This window comes from Chiloscyllium plagiosum, chromosome 7 (assembly GCF_004010195.1).
Source record: "Chiloscyllium plagiosum isolate BGI_BamShark_2017 chromosome 7, ASM401019v2, whole genome shotgun sequence".
NCBI lineage: Eukaryota > Metazoa > Chordata > Chondrichthyes > Orectolobiformes > Hemiscylliidae > Chiloscyllium > Chiloscyllium plagiosum.
This window is the reverse complement of record NC_057716.1, coordinates 71,660,249-71,673,593: the sequence shown is the minus strand read 5'-3', so window position 1 is coordinate 71,673,593 and position 13,345 is coordinate 71,660,249. Positions and strand designations below refer to the sequence as shown.

Sequence of the window (13,345 nt, the reverse complement as noted above, 5' to 3'; positions counted from 1 at the left end):
CCCGGCACCGCCTTCCTGACCTGCAGTCGTCTTCTTGACCTCTCCGCCTCCATCCTACTCCGACCTATCACCCTCACCTTGACCTCTTTCCACCTATCACATTTCCAACGCCGCCCCTCCAAGCTTTGAATAGGTGCTTGTAGCTTCAATTTCTCTATTCTAAATCAATTAAAAAGAAAATAATTGAAGAATATTGTCTATTACCAGTCTTTTTTAGACAAACTCTGATTAATTGAGAAAAGGCACATTTATTTAAGGCACATTGCAATTAACTAAGCTGGTTGAAATCTGATCAAGGGAGAATTCATGGCAGGAATGCAGTTACTGCATAAATGCATGGACTTCTAAAAGAAATTTGATAAAAGTGCCACATAACAGGTTTTTCAGCAAATTCATGGAATGTAGAACAGTAGCAGCATGGATATGAAATTGGCTGAGACATGAGAGGCCATGAAGTTGTGAACACAGTTGTTTTCCAGACTTAAGGAAGTTAGTACAATAGAATCCTCCAGTAATGCATAAAGGTGGAGAAATCCCCAGGACCTGATCAGGTAAACCCTAGAACTCTGGTTAACTAGGCAAGTGATGCTAGGCCCCTTGCTGAAATATTTGGGTCATCAATAGTCACGGGTGAGGTGTAGGAATACTGGAGGTTAGCTAATGTGATGCCACTATTTAAGAACGGTGGTAAGGAAAAGTCAGGGAACAATAGACTGGTGAGCCTGACATTGCTGGTGGGCAAGTTGTTGGAAGGAATCCTGAGGGACAGGATTTGGAAAGGCAAGGATGGATTAGGGATAGTCAAATGGCTTTGTTCATGGGCAGCCATGTCTCAAGAACTTGATTGAGGTTTTTTTGAAAAAGTAACAAAGAGGATTGAGGGCAGAGTGGTGTACGCGATTTATGTGGACTTAAGTAACGCATTCTACAAGGTTCCTCGTGGTAGACGTATTAGCAATGTTTGACAACATGGAATACAGAAAGAACGAGCCATTTGAATATAACTGGCTAGAGGGTGGAAGACAGAGGGGTGGTGGTGGTGGTGGTGGTGGAAGGTTGCCTTTCAGATCGGAGGCCTGTGACCAGTGATGTGCCACAAAGATCAATGCTGGGTCCACTGCTTTTTATCACTTAAATGATTTGGATGTGAACATAGGTTGGGTTAATAAGTTTGCAGATGTCACCAAAATTGGAGGTGTAGTAGATAGCGAAGAAGGTTACCTTACAGTATAATGGGATCGAGATCAGATGGTCTAAGAAGTGGCAGATGGAGTTTAATTTAGGTAAATGTGAGGTGCTGCATTTTGGAAAGGTAAATCAGGGCAGAATTTATCCATTTAATGGTAAGGAGCTGGGAAGTGTTGCTGAACAAAGAGACCTTGGAGTGTAGGTTTATTGTTTGCTGAAAGTGAAGTCGCAGGAAGCTAGAACAATGAAAAAGGTGTTTGGTATGCTTGCCTTTATTGGTCAGCGCATTGAGCATAAGAGTTGGGAGGTCATGTTGCAGCCGTCCAGGGCTTTGGTTTGGCCATTTTTTGGGAATATTGTGTGCAATTCTGATCTCCCTCCTATCAGATGTTGTGAAATTTGAAAGGATTCAGAAGATTTACAAGGGTGTTGCTAGGTTGGAGGGCTTGTGAGCTGCAGGGAGAGGCTGAATAGGCTGGGACTGTTTTTCCTATAGTGTCAGAAGCTGAGGAGTGACCTTTTGAGGTTGATAAAATCATGAGGGGCATGGCTACTATAAATAGATAATGTCTTTTCCCATGGGTGGGGGAGTCCAGAACTAGAAGGCATAGCTCTAGTTTAAGGGGGAAAGAATTTAAGAGGGCCCTAAGAAGTAATGTTTTCTCCCAGAGGATGGTGTATGTAGGGAATCCACTGCCAGAGGAAGTGGTTGAGGCTGGTATAATTACAACATTTTAAAAGACATCTGGATGGTTTTATAAACAGGAAGGGTTTAGAGAGATACGGGCCAAGTGCTGGCAAATGGGACTAGATTTATGTAGGATATCTGGTCAGTATGAAGGATTTGAACTGAACAGTCAGTTTCCTTGCTGTACATACCTATGATGGAGTCTAGCTGTTGTTAGGACCACTGAAAGTGTCCAGGCCCTAAAAATGATTGAACTTGGTATTGAGTCTTGAAGGCTGCAAAGCCCCAAGCTGAAAATGAGATGCTGTTCTTCCAGTTTGCATGGAGGTCTGCTGGAACACTGCAGCAAGCCTGAGAGAGAGACTGGCCGTGGTGGAACGCGTGCATGTATTGAAGTGGTAGGCAACAGCATGGTGACTTCTGTGGGCAGAACTTGAGTATTCCACAAAGTGGTCAACCAGTCTACATTTCATCTCTTTGTGGATGAGACCATGATTTGAACAGTGAATACAGTAAACTAGATTGAAGTTCAGGTAAATCATTACTTCATGTGGAAAGTGTACGGAGCTTTGAATACTGAGGAGGGAGGAAGTAATGGGCAAGTGTTGCAACTTCTGTGCTTGCTATGGTGATGTAGAGAGGTGCTGGGAGTGGAGGACGAGTGGACCAAGGTGTCCTGGAGGGAACAGTCCCTGTGTAATGCTGACAGGCAAGGTGAGGGAAATACGTAGATACTTGTGTGGGGTGGCAAGTGAGGACCAACCGTATAGGCATTGTGGGAGGAAAGAAAAAGTGAGGTTCAAAGAGCAGGAGATGAGTTGGACACTGCTGAGTATCCTGTCAACCACTGGAAGGGGATCTCCATTGAGAAAGGAGGTGGACATTACAGGGAACCTCGGGAGAAGTTAGCATCATCAGAACAGATGAGATGGAGAAGTTGGGGAAAATGGAATGGTGTCTGCAGGAAACGGTATGAAGAAGTATCTCTGATTCGCAAAAGTTAGCAAAACCGATGATGTCATTGTACTGGAAAAAGTGGTGTGGGTGGGGCCTGAGTGGTACTGGAGTAAAGAATGTTCTGTCAACCTCACAAAAAGACAGGCATAACTAGGACCCATGGTCTCTCTTTGATCTGACAAAACTTAGAGGAGTTAAGGGGGAAATTGCTCAGATGAGGGAAAGCTTGAGCAATCCAAGATGGGTGGAATGAATCAGGCCTTTTTTCCTGAAGTGAATAGCCCTGAGACAATCCTATTTGGAGAGGGTGGTAGGAGGTGTTGGATGTGTAATCCCTTCACATGTTGATGGTGAAGATATGGTGAGAAACTTTAGAATTGCTGAGGTAAGTGGGAAGCGACTGGACAAGAAGAAAATATGGAGTCAAGGTGGGAACAGGCAGAAACAATGTTTGTGCCCAGGCATTCCTGTTTGTGGAGTTTGGGAAGGAGGAAGACGCAGGTTGAGATGATGGACTTGGAGGCAGTGCAAGAGATCACCAGATGAAATAAGACTAGAGACCATTGTGCGCGCAATAGCTTGGAACAGTTAAAATAGGAGGATCCATAGACCATGACCCCACCATTGAACCACAGGCTAATGTGTCCACTGACATCCAGAACTCTTTCTCCAGTGCATCAATGACATCATTAGTACGGCTTTCTCCCTCTCGTCTGGAACTGGAAAAGCTTATCAACTTTGTTTACAATTTCCACCCTGCTCTCCCCTCACCTGGTTCATTGATTTCTCCCTCCTCAGCATTTGTTTCTCTTTCTATGGGTATGCTGGCCACTTCTTCCACATTCACCTGGACAATACATCCTCACACTGAACGAAGAAGAACTGTACTGCACAGGAACAGGCCCTCTGCACCAAAGCAGGATAGCTTTCTAAACTAAAACCTCATGGTTCCACTTGATTGTATGCCTCTGTTCTCTGCTTATTCATGGATCTGTCAAGATGTCTCTTTAAATGTTGCTATTGTATCAGCCTTCACCATATCCAAGGCACTTAACACCCTCTATGCAAAAAAAACACACTTGCCCTCACATCTCCTTTAAACCTTCCCCTATATCCCCTAGTAATTGACCTTTCTACATGTGGGGAAAAAGACTTTGATTATCCATAATTAAACTTCAGGTTTCTCCTCATTCCTTTTCTTTCAAATGAAAGCAAGCCAAGTTTGTCCAACTTCTCCTTGTAGCTAAAAGTCTCCAAACTAGGCAATGTCCCCTCCAAAGCCTCCACACCTTTCCTGGTACATGACCAGCCTGTAAATTGTTGGGCCATATTTGAAATGGTAACATTCTATACAGCTGCAATATGACTTGCCATTTTTATACTCTCTGCCCTGACTGAATCTTGACCATCTTTATCTATTTGTGTTGCCACTTTGAGGGAGCTGCTGACCTGTACACCTCGATCTCTGTATGTTGATGCTATGAAGGGTTCTACCATTTACTACATTGTTGCCTTCCACATTACTACTTCCAAAATGCATCACCTCATGCTTGTCCTGATTAAACTCCATCTCTCATTTCTCTGCCAAAGTCTCCAGCCTATCTTTATCCTCCTACAATCCTCCTACAATCCTCCTCACTGTCCACAGCTCCCAAAATCTTTGTCACCTTCAGACATATTAATCAAGACATCCACAATCTCCTCCAAATGACTTATACAAATTACAAAAAGGCCCAGCACTGATCCCTGCAGAACACCACTGGTCATTTGTTTCTTATCACTCTTATTATTAATTTGTTTGTAGAAGGCTTTTGGGTTACATTTTAAGTTGCCAATCCCTTTAAAAATAAAAGCAGCAAATGAAGTTTACCACTGCCCACCCCTAATCGCGCATGAGATATTGAGCATAATTCTCAATTGTACTTTCCACTTGGCATGTCATTGGCACCCCTTTTCTGCTTTACCTTCATTGCTTGTTCTGAGAGCCTTAGGTTTATTTGCCCTTCTGTTGTATCCCATACAATCTTGACTGCAATTGAACGATCTCCTTTCAAACCAGCATGTTCTTCAGTGACAGTTGTGCCTGTCACTCATTGATTCCAGGTTACCTGGATCAAATATCTTGTCATCACAATGAAATTGACTGTCCTCAACTATCCTTACCATGGATTGTTGCTTGTGTTTTTTTCCATAGCTTGATTAAACATTACAATGCCACGGTGACAGTATCTTAAATGTTTCCTTACTGGCACTGGATTCAGTTGACCCATATCGTTCACTAGGACCAAATTCAGGAATGCCTCCTCACTAACTGAACTGGAAGAAAAATGATTTGGAAAATTCTTCTGAATGCACTCTATAATCTTGCCCCCTTTTGCCATCCATGCTATTGCTATTTCATTCTGTATTAGGATAGTGATGCCCCCTTATTGCTTTAATTTTGCACCTCTAATATCCTTGCAAATATAATCACATACATCTTTTTCATTAGTCGGTTGCCTACAGAATGCATCTGGTATTTTTATAGTATAGTGTTTCTTAGCTCTAACCAAAGAAATTCTGCCCATGAGCTTTTTGGGAGGCTTCCTCTTTCCAGCACAGTGGTGTCAATATTGCTACACAGCCATTTTTCTTACCTTCCCTGTCTTTGAGCTCCTCATATCCAGGAATATGTAGTCCCGTTAAGTCTTATTGTTTCCCTAAACACCTGACTCCCAGGTTTCTACCTGGTTATTTGCAGCTTCAGTTTACCAATATTATTTTTGATTAGTACTACTATTTTCACTTACATGCACAGTAAATCTTGGGCCATTTTACATTTGGTCTGCTCCACTTTTGGACTTCTGTATTCTTGTGCTCTGACTCTCCCAGGTTTTTTTTCCTTCTGACATTATTAACTGATTGTAATGCCTCAAACGTAAGATCGACCTTCCTGTACACTCCAACTAAATATTCACGTTTTTACTGTGTGGCGCTTGGAGTAATCTGACAATGACTACCTCTTGAGGTCCTGTTAAATAGCTTATTTTTCAGCTTCCCAAGCTCTGTTTACAGCAACTTGTTCTTCTACTATGTTGCTTGTATCAATGTGAACAATCACTGCTGGCTATTCTCCTTCCATCTTCAGAATGCTCTGCAACTGCTTGGTTATGTCCTTGATAAACAAGATACCATCCTGGATAAAAATGTACAGCGACAGAAACTCCCATTTGTTCTCCCAATGACCAAATCCTCTGTTGTCATTGCTTTTTCAATGTTGCTGTGGCTCTCTGCAAATTCCTTCCCTGTCCCCACAATTCGCAGAACAGCCGGGGTACTATGGAGTAGGCTGTGGCCCCAAACCTATTGCTAATATTCAGAACAGACTACTGGTTTAAATGTGGCACGGTGGCACAGGTTAGCGCTGTTGCCTCACAGCACCAGGGACCCGGGTTCAATTCCCATCTCGGGCGACTGACTGTGTGGAGTTTGCACATTCTCCCCTTGTGTGCGTGGGTTTCCTGCGGGTGCTCCGGTTTCCTCCCACAATCCTAAAATGTGCAGATTGGGTGAATTGGCCGTGCTAAATTGCCCATAGTGTTAGGTGAAGGGGTAAATGTAGGGGAATGAGTCTGGGTGGGTTGCGCTTCGGCGGGTCGGTGTGGATTTGTTGGGCCGAAGGGCCTGTTTCCGCACCAAGTAATCTAATCTAATCTAATTCTCTGGGTTCCCACATCACCTGTTTATCCCTCAAATTGAATTTATTGTCACGTGTACAGAGGCACAGTGAAAAGCTTTGTATTGTTAGCAATGCAGGCAGATCACACAGTTAAGTAGCACAGATTAGTAAATAATAGGTAAGCAGAAGCAAAAACATAGGTACAGGTGAATGTTAAGAGTTTGAGAATCCATTCAGTATTCTAACAATAGGGTAGAAACTGTTTTGAACCTGGCTGGTATGTGTGTACAGGCTTCTGTACCTTCTCCCCAATGGTAGAGATTGTAGAAAAGCATTGCCAGGGTGGGTTGAATCTTTGAGAATGCTGGCGGCCTTTCCTTGATAGCGGGCCTGGTAGATGGATTCTATAGATGGGATGTTGGCTTTTGTGATTGTCCGGGCTGAGTTCACCACTCTCTGTAACTGTCTCTGATCTTGAATGGTACAGTTGCCGTACCAGGTAGTGATTCATCCAGACAATGTTCTCGATGGCGCATCTATAAAAGTTGGCATGGGTATTCACCATCATGTCAAATTTCCTCAACTGCCTGAGGAAGAAATGTTGGACCTCACATGAGTCTAGGAAAGCTTGTTGTGGATGACCATTCCCAGGAGTTTGACACTCTCCACTCGTTCCATCTCTGCTGTTAATGTGTAGGGGAGCATGAGTAACATCCTGCTGAAAGTCAATAATGAGTTCCTTGATTTTGCTGGCATTGAGCGCTAGGTTGTTCTCAGTACGCCTTTTTTTCCAGGTTTTCCACCTCCCGTCTGTGGTGTGTTTCATCACCATCTGAGATTCGACTGACTACGGTGGTGTCATCAGCGAACTTGTAAATGGCATTAGTCTGGTATTTGACGATGCATTCATGGGTATACAGTGAGTACAGTAGGAAGCTGAGTATGCAACCCTGGGGGGCTCCAGTTTTGTGTTAGGATAGAATATTGTTCCCCAATCTTCATTGATTGTGGCCTACGGGTCAGGAAACTGAGGATTCAGTTGCAGAGATTGGGGCTTAGTCCAAGATCACTAAGTTTAGTAATCAGTCGAGAGAGGATAATAGTGTTGAAGGCTGAACTGTAGTCAGAGTAGGATTCTTACATAGCTGTTCTTGGTGTCAAGATGTTCTAGGGAGAAGTAAAGGACAAGTGATATGGCGTCTGACGTGGATGTGTTGGTCCGATGGGTAAATTGGAGTGGGTCAAGAGTAGTGGGGAGGCTGGAGTTGATCAATGTCATGACCAACCTTTCAAAGCACTTCATGACCGCCAAAGTTAGGGCTACTGGGTGGTAGTCATTTGAGACATGCTGCATGAGCCGCCTTAGGCACAGGGATGATGTTGGCCCTCTTGAAACAGGCAGGGACAGTGCCCTGCTGCAGGGAGAGGTTGAAGATGTCCGAGAAGAACTGTGCCATTTGTTTGTGCATGCTCTGAGTGCACGGCCTGGTACTCCGTCTGGTCCCATTGTTTTCCTTGAATTCACACAAAGGAAAACTGATCTGACCTCTGCATTGACTGTTTGGATAGATTCATCAGGACTTGTCGGAATAGGTGTTACCTCTCTGCCAAAATTCTGATTACCTGGTGGTCTCGCATTCTCTCTTGGCCGTATGCTCTTTGCCTGCAAAGTCATATGTTGCTAGGTGAGTGCAGCAATAATGGGGGCATCAGTGAAATTGCAAACTTTGGAGAGTGATGCCAAGTGATGTTGAAGTTCTAAAACGTAGTGTCTTACTGATTGTAATTTTTGCACGTGGAAATCAACCACACAAATGTCTCTTTTCCAGTACCCAACACGATGCTTATTTAACTTGAGTTGCCTTTCCATACCTGATCGTTAGACTACAAAATCTCCTACTTACAGAACTGAAGGCACAGTGACGAAACCAGTTAGTCATTTGGTTAGTCGTACAGTGTGGAAATGGACTCTTTGGTCCAATTTGTCTGCGTCAACCAGACATCCCAATCTGACTTGGCCCTTTTTGCCCCATATCGTTCTAAACCCTTTCTATTCATGTACTCATCCAGAGGCTGTTTTAATTGTACCTGCCTTCTCCATGTCCTTTGATAGCTCAGTTGGCTGTCTCTCCTGTGCTGACATCACTTTATAAGAAGATTATCTGTAATGTTTTGACTTAAATCTTTCCTAAGTTCCTTTGAACTCTTCTGGAAATTAAAATCTGACTACTTTGGTTTTTGTACTTTTTTTTTGTTTATATCCTGTCGATCTCCTTGACCAATTGAGCATTGATTTTATTTGTGTTAAATTAGTATAAAAGCTGAAGTCAGTTTGATAATCTGATCAAATCTAAAACAATCTCTTTTGCTTACAATCTTGAATTATTTATTTTGTTTACTATGGGCCTGCTCTGCAAAGATAGTCAGGAATTTACATAATGTATTTCGCAGAGTTAAAAACTTCAGTTCTTCACCTCATGTGAACCGATATAGTACTTTCAGCTGCAGTTTATTAAATAATGTGAATATCTTCAACAGACTGAACCGCCACTGAATACTCCTGAAAATAGAGAATATACTGCTGAAATCATGTTTGAATCCTTCAATGTGCCTGGCCTTTATATTGCTGTTCAGGTAAGGTGAAATGTTGAAGAAATCTACAGTTTTCCATATTAAATGCAAGGTGCCTTAATTTCAAATTGTGCCCTTAGTTGTAATCTGTCCTACAAGAGGAAGCGTTCTTTCGCTATCCACCCTTCAGGCTCTTCTATGGCTCAGTAGCAACACCTCTTATTCTAAATATCAATGGATGTAGGCCCGGCATGTCCAAGTCTTGCTCATAAGTTGAATCCCTGATCTCAGAAATGAATTTGTATTTGAACTGCTTCTGAAGTATCTAAAATTTTTGATCAAATAAGGAGGTCAGAACAGTATACAGTGCTCCATCTGTGAGCTTAGCATTTCCCTTTAAAGCTGAAGTAAAATGTCCCTAGTCTTATATTTCCATGCACTTTCAGTAATTGATAACATAAGATTTGCACTCCGAATTACTTGCATAACCTGAATACCAAGTTTGATTCTTATAAGATGGAGGAGCAGACGTAGGCCATTGGCCTCATTGAATCTGCTCTACTATCCAGAAATCATGGTTGATCTGAAACTGGAACTCCATGTTTCTGCCTTTTCCTCTTATCACTTGATTGCCTAACTGAGCTATCTCAGCTCTGACCATACCTAATGGCAACCTCACCTCTCCAGCCCGCTTAAGAATTCCAGAGATTTACTACCTTTTGAAACAATTAGTAATTCCTCCTCCATCTCCTGTAACTGGGTGACCCCTTATTCTGAGATTATATCATTTTGGTACTAGTCTCTCTCATGAAACGACAGCCTCTACATCCCTGCCATGCTCACTGAAAAACTTGCATGCTTCAATAAAGTCAGCTCTCATTTTTCTACACTCAAATGAATACAAACATAACCTACTCAACTTCTCAAAAGACAATCCCTCCATATGGGGGATAAATCTAGTGAACCTTTTCTGGAATGCCTGCACTGCTAGTATATCTTTGCTTAAGAAAGGGGATCCAAACTGTTCAGTGTTCCAGTTGTGTTCAGTACAAGGCACAGCCTAGAACCTTGTATAGTTTTATATTGTTATACTCTTTCCTTTGAAATGAAGGCCATCGTTCCATTTGACTTCACGATTACCTGCTGAACCTTTTTGAGATATGAGGATTTTCAAATCTTTCTTCTGTTCTTGCTGTCAAAGTGCATGAACTTCCATTTTCTCTCAATGTATTCCATCTGCCAAGTTTTTGCTCACCTTGTTTAACTTGCCAAAACCCAATGCAGACTTTGTCTTAACCCCCAGCCGCTTTCCAGCCTATTTCTTGTCATTGGAAAACTTGGCTATAATACATTTACTTTCATTGTTCAAGTTGTTAATATATATTGTGAATAATTGTACTCCACTAGTTACAAGTTGTTGTTCTGAAAATAACCATTTTATTACAAGTCTGTCTTGTATTAGTCAGCCAATCTTTAAGAATAGCCTACCCCCTTCACCATGGAATCCTACCTTATTTAGTAACGTGGTACCCTTTTCCTAATCCTTAATGTATTGCATCCACTTCCTCCCCTATATCTATCCTTATTGCTACTTCAAGGAATTCTGATAAATTTGTCAGGTATAATTTTTTCCTTCATAAAATCATGCTGGCTTTACTTATGTGTACCTAAAGATTGTGCATTTAACCATTATGTTAGACTTCAACATTTTCCCTATGACCGATGTTAAGCTAACTACCCTGTAGTTAACTGTTGTCTGTCTCCTTCCTTTCTTTGTGTGTGCGTGTGTTACATTGGCAGTTTTCCAGTGCTCTGATACTTGCAGAATCCAAGGATTCTTAGAAGATTACTACCAACGCATACTGTCTCTACAGCTGTCTCGCATAATATCCTATGATGTATCAAATCAGGTCCAGGGAACCTATTCGGCCTTAACCCCATTGGTTTTTCTTTGTACTTATTCCAGTGATATTTATTATATCTTCCCCTCTCTCTTTCTTTTTGCTCATTGAAATGCTATTACTATTCTTCAATGAAGAACAGTTGTGAAGTATTTATTCAACTTTTTTTGGCTTGGTTTCCCCATTATGTCCCTAGCCTCGTTCTTGAAGGACCTTAGGTACGTACCGCTTGGCTTTCATTTTATTATCCTGAACCATTTTTGCAAAATGTCTTTCTTAATCTACACCAGCTAGCTCTGTCCTGTTCCTTTGTAATTAGTCTTTCTCTTAAAAAAAAAACTGTAGTGCAGTTGTTTCTGACAAAGTTTCTTCCTCAAACTGTTTCATTCTGTTATGTTGTGGTCATTATTCCCAAAGGAATCTTGAACTCTGATCATTAATTAAACCTATCTTTTATATGTCACTGTTCCAAAATTACCAACCCACTCACCACTAGTCAAATATATAACTGTTTTAATTAGAATGTATTAACTTCTTTGACCCATACTGTCTGAAGAATTGAAGTAATATGCTTTCCCTACCATGATATTTGAACTCCAGATTAGTTGGGTTCCTCAAGTATTTTAGGGGAATTAAGCTCGTACCTCTACCTGAACAAAAAATAATCCAAACCATATAATGTTGAAGACATTTATTCATGCTAAGTCCTTGTACCTTACTTCTGTGTTTTAAACATTGTTAATGTTAACTACCAATCATTTATTTACTATTGAAGCATAACTCTTTTTGGTTTATTTCCAGGCTGTCCTTGCTTTAGCTGCCTCATGGACATCTCGACAAGTTGGAGAGCGAACATTGACTGGAACTGTTATAGACAGTGGCGATGGTGTCACTCACGTCATTCCAGTGGTATGTATTGGTATGGACAAGGCCAGACCACTCAAAACATTCTTGGGCAGGCAGCCCAATTTATAAGTGTAACTTGAAATTTACCTGGAGTAAGTTAGCCAGATTGACTACTAGATTTTAAAACAAAAATTTATTTACACAATTACACAACGAAACAGAAAGAACAGAATAAAGAGCCCCTACAGAACTTGGTCTATCCAAACTAGACTTGGGTATGCTGTTCCAAATATACGCAACAGTCCCAATAAGCAAAATCACTTTAAAAAAATCAGTATAAATGGAACACGTGCTTACAAATTGAAACTTATGGGCAGAAAGACATTCCACACAGCTCACTGTTGAACTCCTCACCAGTTTTAAGACTGTACTAAATGCTCAGCTACAGAGCTGACCACTCCCCTTTCATTTTATAGGTCACTTCTAAAGCATGGCCACTTTGGCCTAAAATCTCCTCTGTTTACATATTTTTAAGAAAGGCCTCAAAATCCTTTTCATCTCTGGGCCAAACAATACTGATCAGAGCCCGACCTGGTATATTAGCCGTCTGGGGGGAAAAAAATTAAAGACTGAGTATCCTTGAGCCATTTAACAGCTTTTAGAAAAAAAGGGACTAGCTTTGTGACAGTATTACTCAAAATATTCCTTTAACAGTATATAAAGTGAAAGAAGTTGTCAGTACTTCAGTTGTACATTCGAACAATAAAATATTTTTTTTTTGCACAGTACTTCTGAACGAAAATTAGACATCCACCTTTTTTTCCACCCCCCCCCGCCCCCAATTTTTGGCAAATAGGGTAAAGGAGAATCCAAAGGGATTGTACAAATACCTTAACAGAAGGGTAACTAGGGAGAAAATAGGCCCCCCCCCTTAAAGATCAGCAAGGCCACCTACGTGTGGAAACACAGGAGTTGGAGGAGGCACTAACAAGTATTTTAAATTGGTGTTTACTGTGGAGAAAGATATGAAAATATGGGATGGAGGGAAGTAAATAGTGACATCTTGAAAAACACTATTACAGAGAAGGTGCAGCTGGATGTTTTAAAGTGCATAAAGGTAGATAAATCCCCAGGACCTGATCAGGTGTACTCTAGAACTCTGTCAGAAGCGAAGGAAGAGCTTTATCGACCCCTTGCTTAGATAATTGTATCAATAGCCTCAGGCACGGTGCTGGAAGATGGGAGGTTACCTAACATTGTGCCTCTAGCTAATAAATGTGGTAAGGAAAGCCCAGGGAACTTGAGACCATGAGCCTGACATCAGTGCTGGGCAAGTTGTTGGAGGGAATTGAGGGACAGAATATGCATATATTTGGAAAGGCAAGGACTGATTGGGGACAGTCAACATGGCTTTGTGTGTGGAGAAATAGTATCTCAAACTTGATTTGAATTTTTCTTTTAAGAAGATAGAGGATTGAGGGCAGAGCGGTGCATGTGCTCTATATGGACTTTAATATAGCGTTCTTCCTAGCTTGG

The 13,345-nt window shown here is 41.6% G+C and overlaps 1 protein-coding gene across 3 annotated transcripts in view; it reads left to right on the top strand.

Moving 5' to 3' along the window:
- actr3 (actin related protein 3) overlaps positions 1-13,345 on the top strand; it is a 66,751-nt gene that overhangs the window by 27,810 nt on the left and 25,596 nt on the right. For all 3 annotated transcript variants that reach the window (XM_043694021.1, XM_043694020.1, XM_043694022.1), the window contains 2 exons: positions 9,030-9,125; positions 11,765-11,872. In XM_043694021.1, the coding sequence (XP_043549956.1) occupies positions 9,030-9,125; positions 11,765-11,872 (204 nt within the window). The remainder of the gene's footprint in view (positions 1-9,029; positions 9,126-11,764; positions 11,873-13,345) is intronic.